This window comes from Drosophila erecta, unplaced genomic scaffold (assembly GCF_003286155.1).
Source record: "Drosophila erecta strain 14021-0224.00,06,07 unplaced genomic scaffold, DereRS2 tig00000021-arrow-pilon, whole genome shotgun sequence".
NCBI lineage: Eukaryota > Metazoa > Arthropoda > Insecta > Diptera > Drosophilidae > Drosophila > Drosophila erecta.
The window spans coordinates 9,157,262-9,181,187 of NW_020825198.1; the positions used below are offsets into that span (position 1 = coordinate 9,157,262).

The following is a 23,926-nucleotide window of genomic DNA, read 5'->3' on the forward strand; positions in this document are numbered from 1 at the left end:
CACAAAGATTGCACTCTTATCAGTTAGATAAGTTTGATGGTGGATCTGACAACTTACACCCCTAATAATTGTACACTTTGCAAACAGAGTTACCTAAAAATCATCTCCGCCCATTATTGGATAACTTATTTCGCCACAGTAATCATAAACAAGCATTTAATGGATAAAAAGTTGTGTAAAAGTTTATTTAGTTTTTGGTGGCAAGTGTATTTTGGCTTTGGGTGAGATTTATAAAAATGTATAGATAATATTCAATGGTCCTTTTGGGTCTTGTGCAGCTTCGCGTAAATGCCACCCTGTGCAATCAACTGCATGTGGTTACCCTGCTCCACCACCTGACCATTTTGGATCACACAGATCACATCGGCATTCTGGACTGTTGACAGTCGATGGGCAATGACAATACAGGTTCGTCCGGAGCAGGCGGTATCCAAGGCCTGTTGGACCAACTGCTCGCTTTGCAAATCCAGTGCTGAGGTGGCTTCATCGAGCAGCAGGATCTTGGGATTCCGCACCAGTGCCCTGGCAATGGCGATTCGCTGCTTCTGTCCACCAGATAACTGAGTACCTCTGGCGCCCATCCGAGTATCATAGCCATTGGGCAGGGAAATGATAAAACTATGAGCATTGGCACTCTTGGCTGCAGCAATAATCTCCACCATGGAAACGGATCGCCGATTGTCGCCATAGGCTATATTCTCCGCTATCGAGCGCTCGAAAAGCGTGGGCTCCTGAGAGACTATACCCAACTTGGTCCTTACTCCATCGAGGGTCAGATCGTGTTGGATATCATCGTGATCTATGTGCTGGATGAAGTGTGAAAACAGTTGGATATATAAATCGGCTATATTAGTTAAAGGACTTACAATGCTGCCCTCATCGGGATCATAGTAGCGCTGCAGTAGCTGTACGCAGGTGGATTTTCCACACCCGGAGTGACCCACCAAAGCCACCGTTTGACCTTTGAGAACCTCAAGATCCAAACCGTTGAGAACCTTTGCATCAGGTCGTGTTGGGTATCGGAATTCAATACCGCGATAACGCACACCCTCGAAAAGATTTAGCTGCTTGGCGAGGGTATTTTTAATGGTGCCCATGGGCGACTGAATCTTTGGTTTGCGATCGAGTATCTGGAATAGGCGATGACCCGCGATCAGAGCAGCGGAGAAGGCAGGTGTAAAGGCCAGAGATTGAGCGAGCATCATGGAACCATACAGCAATGTTTCTGATACCCTGCAAATAATGTTTGAAGTGGTTATTTGGTGCTAGATTGGCTTCTACATTGCTTTCCATACTTGATAATATCTTGGAATGGCAGCTGACCCTCGGACACCAAAACACCTCCATAGCAAAGAGCCACTGCATACGCGAAGAAGGCTGATGCCTGCATGGTGGAGTTGAGCACTCCGCGCCATCGAAGCTTTTGGCGGATGAGCACCTCCACCCGCTGGATCTCCTCCGTGTACTCCCGGATAACATCCGCCTCCCTTCGCAAGCCGGCAACAGTGCGTATGTTGGTTATGGATTCGGTGGCAATGCGACAAGCTTCCTCAATCACCTGCTTTTCCCTCACAACAGCATTAGACATCATCCTGAAATAATCAAAGGTGTAACAAAATGGAGTAGGAACTGTAATATCATAACTCACTTGGCTTCCAGGATTACAGATCCCACTATAATGGGACAATTCGCCAAACATAAGAGGGCCAACTTCCAGTTGTAGTACATGGCTACGCTGACACTTGATACGAAGTTGGACAACGCCTGGATCATTCCACTTAGGGGGTATCCTATGGCTCCTTGGATACCAACTGCCTCGCCGGATAAGCGAGCGGATAGAGCTCCCACCGAGTTCTTCTCGTCGTCGAACCATCCAACTTCCTGACTCACCATCGCATTGAAGGTCATGGCTCGCATCCTGGTGGTCAGCCAAATACCCGCGTAGTTAAACAAATAGGTCTGAAGGAAGCAAACCAATCCTGTCAAAAAGGCCAGGCCCAAGCAGGCCCAGGAAAGAACAGCCGTACGACGCAGTGCGTCCTTCGGATCCTTTTCAGCCAAAGCAGCATAGAATTCTCCAAAGATCACCGCGAATGCTGGATACAAACAGCCCACTGCCACAGCGCTTATTGTTCCCAGAATCAGGTAGCACCACTCTGGTTTGGCAAGCTGCAGGATCCGGGAAAAAGTGCGGAAGAAGTTCGGTTTCTCGGGCGGCGCCTCAGCTATCTGGGCATTGGTATCCTTGATGAGTGCCTTACTAATAGGTTCCTCAAACTGGACACTGTTCTTTTGGCCTTTCTCGAAGTTTAAGGGACTCGTCTCAAAGGATTTCTCAAACAGAGCCAGGCTCTTTCCTAGAAAGTATTTAAAATGTAATTCGTCTTTGTTACTTGTTCAAGAGTAATTACTTTTGGTGTCCTCAATGCTTTCCTCTTTTTCCACCTCATCGGGCATGTTGATATCGCCAGCACGAACCATGTTGTAGTAGGCACCTTCCAGCGTCATTAAATCATCATGGGAACCCTCCTCCAAAACCTTACCATCATGAATAAAGACTATCTTATCTGCACCCCGAATAGCTGACAATCGGTGAGAGACCACGATGGTTGTACGACCTTTGCTGGCCAAGTCCAAGGCCTGTTGAACCTGTTTCTCAGATTGGTAATCCAGAGCAGAAGTGGCTTCATCCAGCAGCAGGATCTTGGGATTCTGAATGAGGGCTCGAGCGATGGCTATGCGTTGTTTCTGACCTCCAGAGAGCTGGGAGCCTCGCTCTCCAATCATACTGCGATAGCTCTATAGATTTAAGACGGAAATTTTCTTATTTTGGTTATAGATCTTTCAAATGTTGTATCTAACCTCTGGAAGGTTGGTAATGAATTCATGGGCTCCCGCCTGAGTGGCAGCTGATTCGATCTCTTTTTGGGTGGCTCCTGGCTTACCATAGCTAATGTTTTGTGCTGTCAAAAAGGAATAATATTATAAGGTTTATATTTTTTACGGGTATAAAAATAGTTTTGCCACGCCTACAAAGCGCCTAAGCTGTATATCTTAACTTATCTTAATCGGATTTTGAAGTGGCATCCATCTAAATGTTTCTGGCGCAATTCTCTAAAAATCTGCATTCAAATTTAGAAATTCATTTTTTTTCTAATTTTTTTTAAATTTTTCTGATGTATGATGTGCTGACATTCAAAGAAATTAAGAAATGTCCTAAGGCAGAATTTCTAAATTCCATAACTCAACTTACTTTAATCGGATTTTGAAGTGGCATACCTCTAAATGTTTCTGGAGCAATTCTCTACAAATCTGCATTCAAATTTAGAAATTTTTTTTTTTTTCAATTTTTTTGTAATTTTTCTGATGTATGATGTGCTGACATTAAAAAAAATTAAGAAATGTCCTAAGGCTGAAGTTCTTAGCTCCATAACTCAACTTATCTTAATCGGATTTTGAAGTGGCATACCCCTAAATGTTTCTGGTGCAATTCTCTACAAATCTGAATTTGAATTTAGAAAAATTTACTTTATTTTAATTTTTTTGTAAGACTCAGGAATGTTTTTGTAGTATTTTATTTTGTTTTTGTTTTGTATGTACGTACCTATTGTGCCCAAAAATAGCACTGGTTCCTGACCCACAACAGCAATATTCGATCTTAACCATTGGATATTGTACCTTCTAATGTCCAAATCATCCAATAGCACTGATCCAAAGACAGGATCGTAGAACCTCTGAAGCAATTGGACACAAGTGGACTTTCCACAGCCAGAAGAACCAACCAAGGCCACTGTTTGACCAGCTCTAATCCTAATGTTTAGTCCCCTATGCACAATCACCTCCGGACGAGACGGATATCGGAAGAAGACATCCTGGAACTCCACATCACCGCGAAGGCCGTAGTTCAAGAGTTTGCCGTCTGTAGAAAGAGGATCGATTTTTGATGGCAGATCGATGACTTTGAAAAGGTTGGTGGCACAGCCGCGGGCAGTGGCAAACGATTCCAGGAAAGGAGCTGTTCTGGCTATGTTGTCCGCACCCACAATGATACCAAAGAAGGCCTGGAAATATTGGCATTTAGGAACCATAATATATGTGCACTTATAAGGCTTACAATCATCAGAATAGCTGGTGTATACTCCTTGTTTTCCACATTCCGATCATCGATGATGAGATTGACACCATACCAAAAGGCTCCGGCGCAGGACAGATACAACATGGATTTCAAAACAGCATCACTGACCCCCGAGAAGGCTCCCTTCCATTGACTTGCCTTTCGAGCTGGGACCAAGAAATTCTCATAGCGCTGCACCTCCGATTTTTCTCCACCAAACGAGACCACAGTGCGTATGGAACTCAGAATTTCCTCTGCCAAGTTGCCAGCTCCCGCATAGGATTCCTGTTCTCGGGCAGTCAGCTTGCCTTGGAACTGAAATATAAGGTAACTCTATTTATACACTAAGAAAATACTGCCAACCACCATAATGGCTTTAGGATAAGCTGTAAGCTGAACATGATTAATACGGCCTATAAGGACTCATTTCCGTTTTTTACCTTGGCTACGTAGTAATTTACTAAGATCACCAGAGGTATGTAAGAGCTCACAGCTAAGGTGAGTTTCCAGCCGTAGCTAAATGAAATGGCCACAGTTATGATAAATCCGACCACAAGGTAAACAAAGTGACCAACTTTCTCTGAGATGCCATCGCGAATCTTTTCCACATCGCTGAAAAGAAAATTCAGATAGTAACTTCTTCATAACCCTTTTAGATACATACTCCACCATACTCTGGGTGAAGTTTTGCTTGCTGGCCAGATCATGCCAACCGATGTCCTGGCGAATCACAGATGAAAACAGCTTTATCCGCATCCTAGTGACCTGACGCAGAGCCACCATATTAAAGACATCCACGGAGAAAATGCCTGAGATGAACATCACCACGGAAGCGATGGACAAGAGAATGCCATACGATATGGAATCATCGTATAAGGCCGCGTCGTTTTCCTCCCGAGAGGCATTCGTACTGGAAGTTTATTGAATAAGCGAATAATGATGATTATAAATAACATAATTTAATAACCCCATCTTTATTAAATTATATATACATATATGCTTTGGCGATTGGTCGATTGGTCGATAAACTTAAAACCCACCCTGCGTATGAGTGATAAATAATAAATATATGAACCGATCTTCCTGTATTTTCGCGAATTTAAGTTTTTTTTAAATGTCCTACATTTTTGCCTGATGACTTTCTGTAGCTTAAGTACCATATTTACCATGTTGAGCACTTACAGTGTTTTACCACCTCCGAAGAGTGGAAGCGCATGGACATTTGAGCTGGTGCCAAACTGCATGGCACGGTCCACCAACATGGACGTGAACTCACTGTAGATGATGACCACGGCAGGAAGGGTCAGCGCCTTGATGCAGCACATTATGAACCCAAAGAACAGCCAGCCGATCTCGCCGTAGGTGGAGAATCGGAACAGTTTCAGGAAAGCAATGGGCTCAGTGGGCTCCAAGCCCTGCGCCGTGGGCACCTCCTCCTGGGATTTTCCCTCGCTGGTCGAGGAGGACGCCTCTTCTCGCTCCATGGTGATGGTAAGTCGGCACTGACGAAATAACAATTAAATGGGCTTTACTACACAATACGACATCGATCCGTGGTCAAGATTTGCTCACTTAAAGCGGACACAAGTTCGAACCAGACCAGGCAAAAGGTTAATTCAATTAAGTAACACTTTGCGTCCGCATGCAACTTTGTTTCTTTGGCCACATAGTTGTGATTGACCCGCGAGGTTAACGAGTAATAGAATATATATATTGTACACATTCCTTTGCAAATTGAAGCGCAACTATTTGGGTTCTCCTCTGCACTTTGAAATCAGTTCCATTCACTGGGTATTCTCATCGGAATATTCACCTTTTAATTGCCACTTTTCGACAGATCCTTCAATTATTCGCACTTCTTCCAGATCGAAGATGAATCTTGTCCGCAGATTCCAACCGCTTGAGCGTCCAAGCGCGACTGACTTTCCATCTTTCATGAGCATCCATTTAAATTTGCTGCGTACATATATCGCACCGTTGGGGTTCAAATTCTAATTGATCTTTCTCTTGGGGTAGGTTCGAAGAGTCTTGATTGATCGAGGGAAGAGTGTCAGTGGTGGGAAATGTCGTGAAGCACTCCCTAGTGTCTCTTATATAAACAAAAAGATAGTTAAAAGTGTGCTTTGTTAAGTGATGGATTTTATTTCAAAATATAACTACAAGAAGTTGTTTCTTCATCTGTACAAAGGACACATTTGCATACATTTTCTACATTCACATACAGCGGATTATAATTACAGAATATTAGCTTAGGCACATAGTTATCTGTACTTGTAAAGATACAAAATCTAGCTGGATAACAATCGCATATCACATACCAAAGGCATTAGAATAGCAAGATGCGTAACGCCTTATGATTTTTTCTCTCGAATTTTTGTTCAAAAGCCAGAGAGACCCTAATTTTGCATAAACATTATAATTATTTGAATACATCATAGAAATAGTAAAAGATGAATAAATGAACATAATAATACATAATCAATTTCAATTTCGTGCCTCAAGGAATATTTTTTTAAATAAACAGGCTGCATATTTGTATGTATTTTATAAATATTCATTTTTAAATATGAATTATTTCTAAAAAATTTATTTTATTTTTTTGAAAAATGTGTATATTAAATTATGTATGTATTTGTTGCTTTATGCATAAAATTGATATTTTAAACAAACTTAAAGTAGTTTTACCTCTTAAGCATTGCATCTTAACTGTGGTAGCTGATAGACAAAAAAGCAAGGTAAACTCGGTTTTCCATCTCATAAATGAATAAGTTGATATATAAAAAAATAAAAAAATATCTGCATACATTTTTAAATAATATTATAACGAAATTGACAAAACCATTAATCAAATTCGTTTCCTAGATCAAAAATGACTTCGGCCCGAAAATACACATTTTCACAAGCAAGTGAATTTCATTTTTAAATTTTTGCCCCACCAAAAAAGTGGCGGCAAAAGTGTAAAACCAATGTATGGCCATTACGCATCTTGTTATTCTAAGTCTTACCACATACTGTGTTGGTTTACAAGTATTTACATTGCCGACACGAGATAGAGATTCATTAAAAAGTTATGGAAAGATTCAAACGCTTAGCTAATATGGCAAGTGCCAAAACAGTAAGTCAATTTCCTATAAAATAATATATTATATACAATGCTCTTTACAGTTCCACCCTGTTGGTAATATTCGCTCACTATTTACTAGAATTTTGTTGAGCTGGTCTTAAAAGTAAAAGGTATACGTTTAAGATATGGGAATGGTAAAATTTTTCATTTTAGCAACTCCAAACATGGCATAAGACTATATAAACTGCTGCTTGATTTGCTAAAGGAAAAGTGATTACTGGACTTCGAGGACAAAATCCTTGCAATAATCTTACCTTTTCACGCTACTAATAATATCATTTTTAGTGGTTCTGGGTGGCACAATGCCAATTGCTTCTTAAACAAAATTACGTGGCTCGAATTCCGATCAAGTCTAAACTAATTTAATCCGACTGATAATAAGGTCAGACGTACACCTCGCCGGTCTTTTGTTCCGGCTTGTGTTTGGCCAGAGTTGAGGGTGCCGAGGATCCACCGGCTGCGCCCGTTTCCAGGCCACCACTCCTATGAGGCATTGGCATCGTGCCTGAGGTGTCCACTGTGTCCGTGGGACCCGCTGATCTCATCGAGGATCGTTGCTGCGGATCCTGCAGATTGAGGCTCAGGTTGAAACTGTTGTTTCGCGAAATGTTCTGGTTCCCATTGAGGGGCTTGACGGACAGCAGGGCCGTGGTTGTGATACCACCATTGCCATTGCTTGACCCACTATTGCTGTATCCATCCTGGACATCTGCACCGGTCAGCTCCACAATGGAAAGCGCCGATGGGGATCGCTGGATGGACAGGGACACCGGTATCGTGGTGATCACATCGTTAGGATCGTATCCACTTGCCGTCGTCGTGATCGTGGGCAGCTGGGCGTTGGCCGAAATGGGCAGGATGCTCAGTGTCCCAGTGGGCATCGTTTCCCCACCTGTGCTGGTCACGCTGAAGGGGAACGACAGTGTGGTGATGTTCGTGGCAGCGGGCATAGCTGCAAGTTGTCGAAGGGCACAGGAATTAAGAAGTGGAAATACATATTTAATCCATCAAGCTTTTAATAACCTCTCAAGGGCTTGTAGGAGTAAGTCAACTTAATAGTTGCGAAAGCAAATCAAAATTGATTACATTAACATTTCAGAGGTATTTGAAGCTATTTAGATCTGGACACTTTCACTTACTGCTCGGCGTGTAGCCCTCCTTCATGCTGGCTGCCAGAGCTGCGGTGGCCGGATGCCCTGGAATCAGAGTGTTATTGGACGATGAGCTATCCATCTCTTTGATGGGCGAGAGCAGCAGCGTGCCCAGCACCTGGCCGCTCTCCTGGTGCAGAAGGGTTTCGGGTGCGTAGGAGGAGGGGTACATGCCCGGTGGTGCGCTGGTGGTGCTCAGCTGCTGTGGTGCCATTAGGACCGAGCTGGTGGCTACACGGGAGCGGTGCGAGTTGTTCAAAAAGTTGCAGGTTTTGTGCGGGACTTGTGGCTTGTCACTCACCTGGATTCGTGTTGCCATCCTTGGCCACCTCGGGTGTGGGAATCCGCGGCCTGGTCTTGGCCACATTCACATTCAAGCCATTCAGTTTGGAGTCTAGAAAATAAGAATAGTTAAAAACGTAAGGCATACTTTTGGGGGCTTCAAGAAATTGTCCTACATTAACTTATATTTATTTACTCACTCTGCTTGATAAGTTGGCGTTGTGCTCTGAGCGATTTGCGATGCACAAACTTGCCATAGAGACTCGATTTACTTGGCTGCGATCCGGCCTGCTGATGCTGATGCGCCTGCTGCAGTTGCTGCTGCTGCAGGATGGTCAGTGGCAAGCCGGACTCGGGACTAGAGTAAACGGAGTTGAGGCGGTTCCGGTTGAAGGGCATTCCGCCGGAGGAGTAGGCCGTTGACTGGCTTCTCATGGAGCCCATTCGAGAGAGCTGACGAACCAGCCAGTTGTTCTTCCTCCTTTCCACCATGGGGGTGTCCACGCTTTCCTGTTTGCGTCAAGAGATTGTATCAATGTGTGATTCTGGGCATGAAAAAGTCACCTTAACAAATATATGGCTGCATAAATATGACAAAACCCTACGCCTGAGAAATATTATATTGACTTTTAAGTTGAAGTTAATAACCATAAAAAGTTATGCTTACTGGAAATATAACTCACAAAACGCAACTAGTGTCAACGTTACAGCATTCAAATGACAATTAATATAGCTATGTGATAACTTATTTACTTTATTCACTTTATTCACTTTATTCATTTTCCGTGACCAGATACTCACATAGTCCGCGTAGACATCGTCGCTGAGCATCCTCTTGCCACCGCCTGGCATTATGTTGGCGTACATGGCGTCCTCCTTCTTGACCTTGTACTTCTCGGCGGAGCCCTTGGGCTCGTCCTTCCGGTAGTGCTCGGATGCCACCGTGTAGGGCAGATCCTTGGGCACCACGCACTCCCAGTACTGATCCCGCAGCAACTCGGGGTGCTCCTCGTGCATCTCGTCCACGATCATGTAGGCAGCCTGAAAGCGAGTTTATCAAAAGTGGATCAGTCGAGGGCTGTTCAAAATCGAAACGTGTTCGCCATTTGCGATTTTTGGCCCATTTCGAGGAGGCACTAAACCCAGTTACGTCACAATAATTCAACCGTGGCTGCTGTCCCACATCGAAACAAAAGAAAAAGTGAAATTGTTTACAAGTTTTTAATTATTCCATAGCAAAAAACAGCGCACAGCGCACAGCCCACTACAGAAAATGGCAAATGGCAAAAGGAAAAGAAATAATAATAAAAGTATGAAAAATACCCATTTGCTTAATCATTTTGCCGCGCTCTGTTTTCAATTTGCCATTTATGAGCGACTGAGCCAAGAGTCACGTCTGGTCGTGTGGAGTGCAGTTGAAATGGACCACAAAACCTGGCTGAGGTGTTGGCATTAGCCCCTGCTGATAACCGGGCTAAAAGCGACCGCTTGAGATGCATTTCCGAAATTGAGCAAGCCCAGCGCTGGGGTGACCATAAAAACACACACATCACAACATTCAATGATAAAGCTGTACAAAAGAGGTTTCAATGTTTTTCAGCTCGTATGTTTTTTTTTTCTCGATTTTCTCATTTTTTGAACAAAAACCTGTTTTCAATTTACTTTTGCTGCTGCTGCTGTTAACTTTTGTAAATAATTGCAAGCAACGGCAGGCCCCAAACACAGATACAAACACACACACGCACAGCACACATGCAAAAATCGCTTCTAACACACACTAAGATCGAGTTCCCAAAGCCCAAGTCCAAAACTTCAATCAGCATCAGTAACGGAAGGAAAGTCGAATAGGGATACCCTCATCTACATCGAAATCGGAAGCTGACTTTGGCGGGCAACTCTGAATTTCACTATAAATACTTGAAATTTTTTGTAAACTGACGCTTTGCTAAGTCGCATTTATATAATATTTTAATAAAAACTATAGGCACAGCTTCAAGAAAAATGTATCTAATTATACAAAATGCAAGTTCATAAATAAAGATTTATTGAGTGCGACTTGCAGTCACATGTAAATTTGTAAGCCATACTTATAGAAAGCTAACTTATAACACTCCGACTTTTCATAGCGAGCACCTATTGTTTTTAGATTATAATTTTTAGGTATATAATTGTGTATTTGTCATATTACATGATTTCCAAGGGTGCTCTGCAGTTCGTTATGTTCAAAATTGCATATGGCTCCTGAGTCTTTTGTTGGCTATGTGGAGAATGCCTGTTATTTTTAGCACGTGGCAGACAGAAATGTTCTTTTTATGTTTTTTCAGTGGCAATCCAAGAAGTGGCTGACTCGAGCGATTATCGCCTCAAGAGTGCAAAATCTTTACTTGGCTAGCACGCTAACCCAATTAGCGAATTCAGATTTTAGCAGTCATAATACTTGGAAACCTACGAAATTGTGATTATGAGCAGATACGTATAAGTATCTTGCGGATGTGAGTATCCCAAGGTTTGACTTAAAAGCAGAAAAATGAACTTTGGAAGTGGGTATTTCGATGCAAAACCCATCTGTTCCGATTTTTGTTACTAATTTAATTTAAAAACTCGTGAATATATCTACGCTTTGCTAAATGAACTTAATTGGAAGTCATACAGGTTATTTGTGTGAAATTCAAAGGGGGATCTTTTTCGCGTCTCTAACGAAAAATGATTGTTTTATGGTTGCATCGACCACAGGAATTATGGCCACCGCTTATTAAAAATGTTTAACGCATGGCTGACGTATGGACAATGTGCTAAACCAAATTAGACAGTGCGAATTATCTGCACAGGTGACTCACCTTGATGTGTCGGTCAATTAGCCAGTTGAGCTCGATATCATCGTCATCTTCGCCAAAGGGATTGATTAGCACCTCGGCCACTTTCAGCCAGCCCACGTAGAAAACGAACTGCAAAGATTAATTGAAAGCGATTGGATCTTCGTTAATTACATCATGAAAGCCAAGTTGTACACTTTCAGCAGAACTTGGGAATAATTTTGGGGATACGCCAGGGAAAGCTTGGCAATTCCATTCACTTTTTGCGGCTTCAAATATACAGCATGCACATTAACAGTTAATAATGATAGCTAAACACTTGTCACAGATTTATATCGCGGGTAAACACAAACACAAGCCAGACCAGAGCTCGGCAAAATGCCAATTTATTACGGGGAACGTGACCGCGAATCGTTTACATAAGGCACTTGAAATCTGTACCCAGCGCAGAACCGCAGAAACCAAAACGGAAAACAGCAAACAGTTGTAACTGGCCATATCATGATATAGCCCAATATATAGAGCATCCGAGCGGCGTATCGCTAACAAGGTATAGCCATTACATTCGGCCACTCAGTTTGGCAAAAAAAAACAAAAACAATTGCGAATAACAAAAAACCGCAACAAGTTTTTAAACTTTTACAAAACGACGAGACGTGCAAAATTGACTTTGATTTATAGTAAATAAGGCGGAACGTGCAAATTAATATAACTTCTAAGCCGTCTTAAATCAAGCGAGTCAAAATAATGATTTCATTAAATACGGTGCAATTGGAATCACCTGCAATACGGTGAACAGTGGGAAGAACAGATCGGGATCTTCGCGTCCATTTCTGTCCAAGACGTTGGGCAACATTTGACGGCCCAAGAGGGCAGCTATGAAATAGGTGTACAGCACCAGGGTGACCACCTGGAAATGGAAATGGAAATTCGATGATTTAAATTGTAGTACATTTGAGCCTAATATCTTTTACAGAGGGTTGGAATATGTTAGTAATATTTAGAACAACTCACCTGAGTGTAGACCAAAGGAACACAGACCGTGTCGTAGCCAATAAGACCACCTAAACGTCTACGAATATCCGAGAGCTCCACCAAAATGGTTTGTACAATGTGATCCGAGGCGATTAGGCCATCCTTTCTGGCCCGATTTATGATGTTGGTGGCCCAGACCAGCGGCATCCAGTACTTGGACATGGGACTCTTCTGGTTCAGCGCCTCGAAGATTTTCATCTCGGACTCGTGCATCAGACCCGCATCCACGAGATGTTGGGTGGTGGGAAAGCGGCGTTTCACGCGCAGGGAAATTCGCTGAAGGGTGATCACATAGGCCAAAACCATGTAGCGCATGATATTACGACGCATCAGGCGGCCCGTTTCATTCTGTATATTTGGGTATTGAACATGGTTACAACGGACTTATCTTGGCTTAAACGTTTAAGAGCGTATTCTTACATTCACACCGCCATTTGAGTTGGGAATGGCCGCGCTTATGAACAGGGCCAACGTATCTGGCCAGGGCAACAGCCTATATTGCTCCCACCATCGCTTCACCACCAGATTTACATAGAAGCCCAGCACAAAGGACATGGGTATACTCTCACTCTGCTGCCCAAAATAGAGGCGAATTTTCTTAAAAATGCTGCAAAAGAATTCAAAATATAATTAATGCAGCCCGATTGGATTACTTTAATACTTACGCTTGCTGACTTTCGGTCAGACCAAATCTGTAGATAACATTTATGGTATAGTATAAACACAGATACGCAACTAACTCGCGCCAGATCAATTTGTAAACGCTGCCTCGCCATCTATTAAAAGGGGAAGGGATTTGAATTAAGTAACTTGCAGGTAGTCGAGGAATTTATGGCTTTGAACTGTAACTAACTGGTTATTGTTTTGATACAAATGATTTCCTCATTCAGACTTTAAAACCCCCTACATCTCCCCCTACTTGGATATGTTTGATCATCGCATTTCTGATTGAGTTTTCGCTTCCAATGGATAGCCAGTTCTACAAAAGTATTTTATGGGGATAATCCAATCTTGCATGTCAGTTCCAATGAATTCAAATGTCTCATAGTGTGATATGATACATTATAAAAAATACATATGTATATTGATTGGCATAACCGCTACGAAACTGGTACTATTCAGGTGGGGTCTTTGTTCTGTTTGTTTTGATCAAGGTTTCGTTTACCTGCTTCTCTTCAAAATTTAGTTTTGGGGCATGGCGCTTACCTCTTGTTCAATATTATAAGCTGAAAGTAACTTTAACGCGAGGCTCCCAGCAATAAGTTTAAAGCAATTTATACATTTTTCCTGTCATAGAAGTATTTTTTCAATTAGTAAATTCATTACTGAACGTGTGATAAGCCATTGAGCTTGCAGAGCTTCGGTGTTTGGGCTACCAATTTTACTTCTTTCTGGTTTGAATGGCAAAAACTGGAACTGTGCAACAGTAACTGGAACTGGTATTGCTATTCTAACTGCCCAGTTACGAGTGACTGCACTTGGGAAGCGATTAAAGCGAACTGGGGTTAAAAATAAACACACTCTAAAAACAAAATAACCTGAAACCAGATGTTGCCGGCGGGGAGATCTCAGTGTACGAGTATGGTGGCTGAATAGAGGAGTTCAGGGTATTGGTTGTTAATTGCGTTGGTAAACACTCGAACAGGTGAGTGAGTAATGCGCAAAAATCCCCGGAATCGGTACCTTTCCGGTGGTGACCCAGATTGGCTAGACTGTGTAGGAAACATTAGTTTACGCTCCAATTTCCTAATTATTTGCATAAATATTTGAGTATCTTACAAGTGTTTTTGATTCGGGCTAGATTTACGCAGTTCAGAGATGCAAAACATTATATTTTTTCCTCATCCCTTGGCTACTGTATTCTCTAGTTTTGGTTATATATATATTTGGCTAATACTCACTTCCACAGGATTTTCCAGAAACAGCCAAAACTGCTCCCATTTGGCACTTCTCCCGCATATGAAACAGTCATTGTTCCTCCGCTTGACTTAGTTTTTTTAGTTGATCTTGTTTTGTTTACTTAATCACAAACAATTGGCTTTTGCTGTTATTGTTATTTTTGCCGGCGCTAGGCCGCTGCCAATACGGAGAAGGCCGAATTGTAGTTGTTGTTTGTTGATTTGTTGCGCGAATTTTGTTGATTGTTTTTGTTGTCGCGTCATTGAAAATATCGTCGCCGTCGGCAGCTTTCCCTCTCTCTCACACCCGCGCCGCTGCGACACTCGCTCTTTCCCGCTCTTCACGAGCCTTGTTTTTTAAGCTTCTCCTAAAATATAAAAACTCAAAAATGTAGACTTACTACTTATAAGTTATAAGCCCATCAGCTTAAGTGCAGTTACTTGAATAATATGTGGATAGTTTAGCATTGCTTATGGATAATTCAATAAGCTGTATAAAAAATGCACTTTATTAGGGCTTTACTGTATCGCAAACAATAGGGGGACAGGTGAGCGCTCCCATGCGCCCAGTAAAACCGTAAAGGTAAAACACATGCAATCCATGCAAATAAAATTGGAGGGCTGAAAAGCTCAACTTAAATTCCGGCACGTATCGAACATTTTTTCTGTGGTGTTTCTGTTGTTGCTGCTGTTTTCCAATTTGTTGTTTTGAATTTATTGTAAATTTAATTGGCTGTGCACTTTCAGTTCGGGTGAAATGCGTTGTCTAAAGTTGAGAACAGAGTTATGGTCATATTCGAATTGTTCATATACATTTACAGACATTTTTTGCATCACTTCACTTTACTACAATCACCTTGTAAACACAATTATTATGGATTCCCTTTTGGACCTTTTAATTTTTTGGCTAACCACTTGAAGATCATTGTGCGGCCAGGATTTCCCCAAAACTGTGGACCCTCCTCAATGGCAAGGTACATATATGTGCAAAACTTGAAGTCGGGATTTTTGCCTCTAGATTTTTTGTGTTGTTTTCATGAGAAAACCTTGGGTTGGGCACAAATTCGGCATTTTCTGTGAACCTTTTTTGCGGGTGCTTAAATTGCGCCGTCAGCGCCACGAGTCTTTATCGTTTCCCGTTTTCTGTTGATTCGAGACTTGATTAATTCCGCTTATGCTGCGTATCTCCAACGCGATTTTGATTAATCGAACGCTGGGCTATCACAGATTTTTGAAAGAGTGTTTTCGACTTGGGCCTGGACTCGCACAGTTTTAAAACCTGTTGTATTTGCTCCTTAGCGCTAGTCGAAGCTGCACATATTTGCACAAGCCACATCCAGAAGGGGCAACCAAACGGGTTCTATAGGGGCGATGGCCAGGGTCGGGGGATTCCGACAATTTTCACTTTAGCGCGCTAATTTCGTTTACAAACATAGCAGGTGATCTTCAGGAATGTGGGACCTAACCGGTTGTGCACAGGGGTCTAGGCCACGTTAAGTCACGATGGCTTTTGATTACACGGCTAGAGAAACCACCCACCACAGGCGCTGGGCTGGCCAAGAACTTTCTGATTGTTTAGTTGCTTCAAAACAATTAAAGATAGTCGTGAGTCGTAAATAAGTTACTTGTGCTGGCTGACGGCTGAAAGTTTCGCAATCTACATGTTCTTTGGGCACAAATAGTAGTCATTGACCCTGCCCGGAGATTTAATCTCATCTGTCCACTTCTGTGGTAATTTATTTTCAGAACAAACAGCCTGTCAGGCCGAACTGGATATCTTGTATCATCTGCAGCTTTTAGATAAAGCCCAATGCGTATACGCGATATTAAGTAGCCGACGTAATGGGCCGACATTGATTGGTGACGTATTCGGCTTGTATAAATTTCACTTTCTTTTGAATTATTTGGCCCACAATCTGTTTACCAAATGAGTCAAGGCAGTGGCTCTTCAATTCGACTGCCACTTGCACTTTTTCCGCCGGCACTTGTGCATTCCCAGAATTAACCACATGAAAGGTGGGAGTTTTCGGGCCTAATTAGCACACAATAAAGCAGATATATCTAGGCATTAAGCCGATATCTGTTAGCATTGTTAGCATTCTTCATAAACCAATTAGGTAATATTGAAGCGATTTAAACAGCACTTTTGAGAAAAAATTAACGTGTTTGTTAAGGTATTGAAAAGTTTATCACTATTGATCTTTATGGCCGAGGGCTTTGTATATATAAAGCTGTTCATTCATTTACATTGATTTATTGCTGGTACTCATATGATCGCTTCAAGCTTTTTATTTATTCGCTAATATATCAAATATTTCATTTATCGCTCCTGTGTGCGGATTATACAACTAAGCACCTCGTCAATTACTTCATTACTCCGCTATTTATAGTGTTTTCTGCTTATACACGTATACATCCCTCTAATAGCTCTTCACTCATTAAGCTTGTTCAATTGAAAAATTGCATCCGAATTTGGCTTGGTCGCCCATATATTCAATAGAATGCCGACTGAACACCCAAGCGGTTGGGGCGCAAAAAACATAAATAAAAGTAAACTTGACCAGTTGGGAGCTGGCAGCTTAGTTTACTGTGCCGCCTAGGCCATTTAAAACTGGAGACACGCGCTGGCGTGCGACGCGCTTACGATTTCAGATACACAGATACAGATACGGATGCTCGGGCCGTCGGAGCCGTGTGTCTAATGGAGCCAGCTGGTCACCCAGCTCATGTGAGTATGGGTATCCCTTCGATATTGCTACACTTTACACACTTGGATTGAAAACTTTTATCTGATGTTTACCAGTACACAAAAAACAGAAACTGAAACAGCAGCAGTAGCAGAAAAACTATATCCAACAGAGATCGTCGCTTTTTGTGTACAATTTTCAGTCCGTTTGTGTAATATTCGAGTGCTGGCTTCAATGGGGTTCCGCACGATCAACTGGCGAGTGTTCAGCTCAGCTCAGCCCAGCTCAGTTTAATTTTACTCCACGTACCGACAGCGCGACGACGGGTTTATCGCTGGACACTTGTGGTTCGAGCTGCAACTGCGATTGCGATGCCGACCGCCGAGCAACCTGACCGCTCGACAAACTCAACCAAACTGCGCTCCAGAGTTGGCCGCGAGCGGCTCTTAACTCGCTTTTCCCAGCCCGCACGAAAAAAGTTTAGTTGGCAACAGGTAGACGGGTCGACGTGAGCGGATCACTGAAAACAATGGGTGAGTGTAGTGGCACAGCCAGAGGTGTAGGTGGGGTCCTAACTTTTAGTTTTATTTCTTGCCAGTTAAGATGGATTTTAGCGCCAAATAAAAATTTATATACTTCCTTTCATCAATAAATATTTTTTAAAAGTTTGGTAGTAAGTTATTTGTTAGGCTAATCCTATAATAATGTTGTTTACCTTAAGTTCCCCCTTCTTATCTACGCTCCTGAATCTTCGAAAATCTGTAGCCTCTCTTTTTTGGTACTCTCTTTTCAGAGAGTCGGCTTTCAAGAGGGCAATCAGCTGTTTTCGATTTGGCTTAAAGCCAGAGATCAGCGCAGCCAAAGGGAGTTATTGAAGCAAACTGAGCGGGATGCTTTAAGAGAATTTCTGGCATAGCTGCGATGGGGAAGTATAGAATTTTTCAATATAACATGTTTCACTATATATTATAATGACCATTAAATTTGGCATTTGTTAATAATTAAATGGATCTAATCAATTCAACGCTTCAGTTCGGGGGAGTAGACTATATCGATCTGTCTGGTAACGCTTCTCTTTAATAAATCTAAGGCCGAGGCATACTTTTAGGCCTTTCTCAAAATGAAAGGCACTATTAGCTTACAAAAACATACTTTAATAAATTACCTACTGCACTAAAAAACATATACAATTCCAACAGCTAGGCCTAATACTTAATGTGGTTCCTTTCAGAGGGCTTCTCAGGACGTCTTGCTTTGTAGCGCAGTCCATGTTCCATATAGGTGAAGGGGGGATTCGGTTGGGTCATGCAGAAGTATAGACCCTTGGCAGTAGCTGGGTAAATGAGTCCAATGTTGAGCGTGTTCTGGAAATTACAGTCGCCGTGTCGGAACTTGGCCCAGCTCTCGCACTTGGTAGCTGGGATCATCACACCCTCGATGAGAGCCTATAAATTTACAGCGAAATTGAATTAAAATGCTTCAGTTAGCTGCAGAAGTCTCACCTCCATGAACAGAATAAATGGGTACATGTGACTGCAGATTTTGGACTCGCAGCCAGGTTGCAGCTTCCTTCTCGGGAAGTAGCCAATGCCATTGGGGTAGATATCGATGTGACCCAGCGGCACCCTCACGCCAAAAACATCCCCCTCGCCGTGCAGCACCACCACTCGTGAGGCCACACTTTGTTTTACCAAAATATCGGTGGTGCGGCACATGGTGGCTGGGTCGATGGCCAACAGTTGGCCCACCAGTTGCTTGTTTTCTTTGGCAAAAAGTTGGGCGCCCAGTGCGGCTATATTGGCACCCACCGAGTGGCCGGCCAAAGTGATGTCCTGCACGGCAATGCCCGCATCCTTGAGAGCTCTCACCAGCTTGTAAACGAAGTATCCGTTGACGGAGAGATGATGACGCACTGCATAGTACAATTGAGCCACATCCTGCGCGAAATCCACCACTATTACATTGAGATCCCTCCTGCTGTTCTGCAGCAGATTCAAGTGCTCCTGCACACTAAAATAGCTGTCGGCCGTGTGGAAGGCATTGACGTAGATGAGGGTCTTACGCTCCGGATTGATGTCGAAATCCTTGATTTCCGATATGGACTTGATGGGCAGCTCTACGCTTTGGTTGGTAATGGTCATCACATGGAGTCGGGCATCGCTGGGACTGATGCCCTGAAATAGGGACATCACACCCTCATCCACGGGTGCATCGCCTGGACGAGATTTCATTTTTATAAGTTCATCATGCTTACATGGTATTCTAAACTTACAGAACGCTCGCCAGCCTCGATTTAGCTGCTCGCTGAGTAGCTTGATATTATGCTTTTGGACACTGTTTATATTTAAAGGCTGAGTAGCCTTATCCTTAGACTTATCCGCCATTGCCCAAGATTGGCAGATCAGGCAGACCGCTATGATCATCTGGGCTGTGCTCTTCTGCATGGTGAATTGGGCTCTCATGTCTGAACCCGAAAAGCGGAGCTCTTTTATAGCCAGGTCTTATCGGGCCAAAAGACTCGTGCACTGAGACTCTCTTATCTGGTAGTTGGCTTTCGATTTCGGTTTATTGTATAAGCTTGGTGCAGCACGTTTCTCAAAGGTGCCACTGTCTGGTCGTTGTCTACGGTTCCGCGCCAAAATCTGCAGCCCCAAAGAGCTCCAGATAAGGCCGCGAATCTGGCTAGACTTTACTGATTGACTATCATCCCCAGGCCGATCGTGCCTCAATATGAAAATTCTTACCACAAGATCCCTTGCAGCACTTCATTCACTTCTTTTTTCCGTCAATTGATAAGGCTCATAATTTCTAGTTTTTGATGGGTGCTCGAAATCAACTAGGTGCTGAATCTTTATTCATTACATATATATTTTGACTAAATGGGCTTTGCTTAGTTTGCCTATTTTTCGAGTATAGTTAGTAGGGCTGTAAATTTGACTAGAAATCGTCTTGATGGACAAGCGATTCTCAATTCAAAATTTACGCTAATGAGGTAGCGGCGGTTGTTGTCTGACTCTGATTGCTTTCCCAACGGAAGTTCTCTAGAGTGGCCTTAAAATTAGGTTCCTTAGGTGGTAAAGTGTGTATGTGGAGCTTTGCTGATCCAGACCACATAATCATAAAGAAATAAGCATTGAATCCGGAGATGGAGCGAAACCAAATAAACCAAATAACAAGAGCATTGCTGGTTAAACTTAAATTTTAAACAGTTTATTCGTGTGGGCACGCAAGAACTAATTCATAAAAATAATAAATAAATTGAGAGGTGTACTAAAAATAAACATTGGTAGTCAGAAATACTTAATGCTACGATCCGTGGCATCTATTCACTGGATTCTGCTCCCCTGCCGCTTCAAATGGACTGAAATTAGCATTCCGCTCTGTGTGTGTATTTTTATTTTGTAGGTTTGGGGATGCATCTGTTAGTTGGATGATTTGATTTAGAACTTCAGACCAGCCTGGACATCGGACATGATATTGGCAGACTTCTGCAGCTGCTCAATTTCAGTGGGAGTCAAGATCTGCTTGACCACGGATGTCACACCGTTGGCATTCAGAATGCAGGGCAGCGAGAGGAACACATCCTTGTCAATGCCATGTTCGCCCTATAGCATGCATAAGATGAAATGTAATATATTAGAAAATGCTTGACCAGGTGGAATTTTGATGAGAAAACTTACCAAAACGGAGGTGGAAACGGCGGCCACGCTGCTAGTGTTGCGCAAGATGGCCGAGGCCAAGGAGGCGGTGCTCAGACCAATGGCCCACGAGGTGTATCCCTTTAGCTTGATCACCTCGTAGGCGGAGTCCACCACCTGCTTGTGCAGCTCGTTCCACTTCTCTGGATCCTCGCCGGTGCCCAGGATTGGGTTCAGCTCACGCAAGCGCACGCCGGCAATGTTCACTCCAGACCAAACGGGCACGGAGCTGTCGCCGTGCTCGCCGATGATCCAGCCGTGGCAGGAGGTGGGTGCCACGCCCAGGCGCTGCGACATCAGGAAGCGGAAGCGGGACGAGTCCAGGTTGGTGCCACTACCGATCACACGGTTCTTGGGCAGGCCGGACAGCTTCCAGGCCACGTAGGTCATGATGTCCACGGGATTGGACACCATCAGCAAGATGGTATCGGGACTGTACTGTAAGTGGAAATGGGAATGGAAATGGAAATGGGTTATTGATCTGAGTCTCTGTTTCAGTCTCTTGATTGTGTTGGAGAACCTACCTCCACCAGCTTGGGGATGATGTTCTTCAGAATGTCGGTGTTGCGCTGCACGAGGGACAGACGGGATTCGCCCTCCTTCTGGCGCACACCGGCGGTCACGATGCACAGACGGGAGTTGGCCGAGGCGGCGAAGTCGGTGCTGGCCGTGATTTGGGGGTTCTTCAGGAAGTTGGAGCCGTGCTGCAGATCCATCAGCTCGCCCTGCAGCTTGTCGGCGCAGACATCGATGAGGCACACCTCCTTGGAGACGTTCTGTGCCAGGATGCTGAAGGCGCTGGCCATGCCCACCTGGCCGATGCCCACAATGGTCACCTTGTGCCCGGAGCTGGGCAGGACCTCAGCAACCTGAGCCAACAGACTGTCCTTAATGGCGGCCATTGCTGTGGGGGAAAACCAAAGAACAGATATTTCTTTAATACTCCGCCAAGGAAATCAAAGCACACTTCCCCTGGGAGATTACCCATTTCGATTGCTATCACGTGCCTATGATTTGGTTAAAACATTCACAATTTTTGGGGAAAACTCTTTTCCCCAAACACAGACACACACATACTGCTTAGTTGGCGTTCTTTAACCTTCACGAAGGTCGTATTAATGAGAAAAAAGCGACATCGCCACAACACGCAACCGGACCGAACCGAAAACATAGCCGAAAAAATTAACTTGGGATTTTTTTTTGCTCTTTTATATAGCAATTCACAGAGCCACATGACACGGCCAGTCAATTAGGGTCTTCTTCATTCACATAGATAAAATGTAATTAGGCCCGAATGGACGTTTTATCAATGAAAAAGTGTGAAACCTTATAGAATTAATCCACTGCTTCAGTTCTAATCGTTTTATTTCTGATTTGGCAACAGTCATAGTGACTTCCGCGAAGGCTGGCAGCTTTTTATCTTATCACGAGTTTCAAGCAATTATTGCAATTTGATTAATCCAATTATGGCATAGTTATGATGATTAATAAATAAATTTAATAAACAACACAATGACGTGAACGAGGCTTATCGCACATAGGAAGAGTTTTGGTGGGCCAAAGTTGAGTTTGTTGCCACTGTTTGCATTTCTGTTTCAGATTAGATTGCTAACGATTATAAGTGCATATTGGAACTATTATATATAAACATCTGGCACGTTTTTAATTAGAATCTGCTTCAGGTTGAGTGTTTTCCTAGCTTGAATTATGACTGAGTTCTGAAGAATTTGGCTACAAAAAACCAAGAGTTCCGATGAGTTCCGCAAGTGTGAGCTACGAAAAGTCAGGGAAATGTCGCAGAAATATAAAAAACTAGATAATGATTTATGGCTGAGTGATCACGGTTTATTTTTATTGGGAACGAGTATTTAGTATTGGCAACCATTATTGTAGTGCCAGATAAAAAAGCGGCTAATTGCTTTTGCTCTTCTCTAAAAACGCGCATATTCGAATATTATTGACAGATACTCTTATAGTAACTAATAAACAAACTAGAACCGAAAATATTTTTAACAAAATCTTGTAGTTACAACGAAAGACGCAGAAGTATAGCTCTTCTACCAATAAACAAAATAATTCGAAATAAATGATGAAATATCATATTGGTGGACTTTCCGCAATTTGTTAATGTAAAAATTCATATTTTTCATCACACTTGTTGCAAGCTGAGAAAAAGTGACTCAAAATTGGGCCTACGGATGACCTTCTCTCAAAGTCAAATGCGGTTGTTCCACTTTACTTGGGCGGTGGGACGTCACCCCGTCGGAAAATGGGAAAACAGCTGTTCGCGACATGGCGCATGCTCCCGATGAAAGCGAAAGTGAAAGGCAATTGTACGCCCGATTGTCCCCCCTCCCGCTATTCGGGAAACCCCGGAAAACCCAGTTGCGGAAGGCCAAGGGCGAGGTTCCGTTTTCGGTTTTCGGAAACCAGCGACGCACTTGACCCTTGGAAGTTGAATGCACTCTGATGAGGCAGGAAGTTGACCCCCGGTTTGTACTACTAAATCTTTGGTATCCTGCACATTCACAATTATGGTTTAAAGTGCATGCTTGTATAAACGCTTACTTTTCGATTGGTTTGGTTTTGAATTCACTTTTTTCCACTGGATTATTTGGGCGCCTCTAAACTTTGAGGTCGTCGACGTTCCGTTCACTTTGCGCGTTCGTTGCGAACTGTTTGCACTTCAAGCGGACTGCTTTGGAATTTAGCTGCCGCCGCTGGATTTTGTGCCTCCGCAGCCGCTTTTCTCTCCACCTCTCTCGCTTTTTCCTTCGCAGCCCGAATACGCTGAAAAAAAGTGCAGTATAAAAAAGACTAGACTGTTGAAAAAAAAAAAAATTTTGTATTGTTATTGAATGGCTATATATTTTTTGAATTTTTATAAAAATCAATATGATTAAATTATGGAATATTTTTATATCCAACGAAAAACAGGTTTAAGCAAATAAAAAGTCACTTCACTTTTTGACTCTTGAAATATTTTTTTTTGTATAAATAGTAGTTTGTATAGAGTTCGTTAATGAGTACACGGTATTTTGTTCAGTGTGGGCAGCTGTTTCGAACCCCTCCGCCAGCTGCGCCAGGATGAAAATGAGAAATGAGAGCATTTCTCTCGCGCGCT

At 43.0% G+C, this 23,926-nt stretch overlaps 4 protein-coding genes across 6 annotated transcripts; all 4 read right to left on the reverse strand.

The window, feature by feature from the left end:
* Positions 1-158: 158 nt before the first annotated feature.
* On the reverse strand, positions 159-6,063 carry LOC6545073 (multidrug resistance protein homolog 65). Its single transcript, XM_001972071.3, has 12 exons — positions 5,928-6,063; positions 5,297-5,616; positions 4,779-5,024; positions 4,555-4,726; positions 4,115-4,429; positions 3,605-4,061; positions 2,863-2,963; positions 2,412-2,799; positions 1,649-2,357; positions 1,296-1,592; positions 867-1,233; positions 159-806 (listed from the first exon to the last, which is right to left on the reverse strand). The coding sequence occupies exons 2-12, from the start codon at positions 5,596-5,598 to the stop codon at positions 252-254; spliced, it is 3,909 nt and encodes a 1,302-aa protein (XP_001972107.1). The 5' UTR covers positions 5,599-5,616; positions 5,928-6,063; the 3' UTR covers positions 159-251.
* Positions 6,064-7,087: 1,024 nt separating this feature from the next.
* Positions 7,088-17,551, reverse strand: LOC6545074 (bestrophin-2). 3 transcript variants are annotated; one of them, XM_015157769.2, is made up of 12 exons: positions 17,414-17,551; positions 14,421-14,785; positions 13,185-13,295; positions 12,940-13,126; positions 12,499-12,867; positions 12,266-12,394; positions 11,509-11,616; positions 9,473-9,712; positions 8,872-9,181; positions 8,691-8,783; positions 8,378-8,434; positions 7,088-8,190 (listed from the first exon to the last, which is right to left on the reverse strand). In XM_015157769.2, exons 2-12 carry the CDS (start codon positions 14,489-14,491, stop codon positions 7,622-7,624), a joined length of 2,244 nt encoding a protein of 747 aa, XP_015013255.1. In that variant the 5' UTR covers positions 14,492-14,785; positions 17,414-17,551; the 3' UTR covers positions 7,088-7,621. The 3 variants fall into 3 exon arrangements, with proteins under 3 accessions (XP_015013255.1, XP_001972108.1, XP_026833112.1); XM_001972072.3 differs by having other exon boundaries at positions 8,378-8,620; XM_026977311.1 differs by lacking the exon at positions 17,414-17,551 and adding an exon at positions 17,218-17,403 and having other exon boundaries at positions 8,378-8,620.
* A 685-nt stretch (positions 17,552-18,236) lies between these two features.
* On the reverse strand, positions 18,237-19,566 carry LOC6545075 (lipase member H). Its single transcript, XM_001972073.3, has 3 exons — positions 19,377-19,566; positions 18,607-19,319; positions 18,237-18,549 (listed from the first exon to the last, which is right to left on the reverse strand). Exons 1-3 carry the CDS (start codon positions 19,564-19,566, stop codon positions 18,310-18,312), a joined length of 1,143 nt encoding a protein of 380 aa, XP_001972109.1. The 3' UTR covers positions 18,237-18,309.
* A 726-nt stretch (positions 19,567-20,292) lies between these two features.
* LOC6545076 (L-lactate dehydrogenase) lies at positions 20,293-23,536 on the reverse strand. Its single transcript, XM_001972074.3, has 4 exons — positions 23,371-23,536; positions 21,327-21,706; positions 20,785-21,240; positions 20,293-20,709 (listed from the first exon to the last, which is right to left on the reverse strand). The coding sequence occupies exons 2-4, from the start codon at positions 21,702-21,704 to the stop codon at positions 20,545-20,547; spliced, it is 999 nt and encodes a 332-aa protein (XP_001972110.1). The 5' UTR covers positions 21,705-21,706; positions 23,371-23,536; the 3' UTR covers positions 20,293-20,544.
* Positions 23,537-23,926: the final 390 nt, after the last annotated feature.

Excerpts from the sequence above, each read along its gene's own strand:
- LOC6545073 (XM_001972071.3), bottom strand. The coding sequence starts at position 5,598 with ATGGAGCGAGAAGAGGCGTCCTCCTCGACCAGCGAGGGAAAATCCCAG. Across the intron at positions 5,025-5,296 it reads TTCGGAGGTGGTAAAACACT|TACGAATGCCTCTCGGGAGG; the intron begins GTAAGTGCTCAA and ends ATAAACTTCCAG. Across the intron at positions 2,358-2,411 it reads AAGCATTGAGGACACCAAAA|GAAAGAGCCTGGCTCTGTTT; the intron begins GTAATTACTCTT and ends AATACTTTCTAG.
- LOC6545075 (XM_001972073.3), bottom strand. The coding sequence starts at position 19,566 with ATGAGAGCCCAATTCACCATGCAGAAGAGCACAGCCCAGATGATCATA. Across the intron at positions 19,320-19,376 it reads TCGAGGCTGGCGAGCGTTCT|GCGATGCACCCGTGGATGAG; the intron begins GTAAGTTTAGAA and ends AATCTCGTCCAG. Across the intron at positions 18,550-18,606 it reads CATTTATTCTGTTCATGGAG|GCTCTCATCGAGGGTGTGAT; the intron begins GTGAGACTTCTG and ends GTAAATTTATAG.
- LOC6545074 (XM_001972072.3), bottom strand. The coding sequence starts at position 14,491 with ATGACTGTTTCATATGCGGGAGAAGTGCCAAATGGGAGCAGTTTTGGC. Across the intron at positions 13,127-13,184 it reads CTGACCGAAAGTCAGCAAGC|CATTTTTAAGAAAATTCGCC; the intron begins GTAAGTATTAAA and ends ATTCTTTTGCAG. Across the intron at positions 8,191-8,377 it reads GGAGGGCTACACGCCGAGCA|CTATGCCCGCTGCCACGAAC; the intron begins GTAAGTGAAAGT and ends GACAACTTGCAG.
- LOC6545076 (XM_001972074.3), bottom strand. The coding sequence starts at position 21,704 with ATGGCCGCCATTAAGGACAGTCTGTTGGCTCAGGTTGCTGAGGTCCTG. Across the intron at positions 21,241-21,326 it reads TCATCCCCAAGCTGGTGGAG|TACAGTCCCGATACCATCTT; the intron begins GTAGGTTCTCCA and ends TTCCACTTACAG. Across the intron at positions 20,710-20,784 it reads CCGTTTCCACCTCCGTTTTG|GGCGAACATGGCATTGACAA; the intron begins GTAAGTTTTCTC and ends TGCATGCTATAG.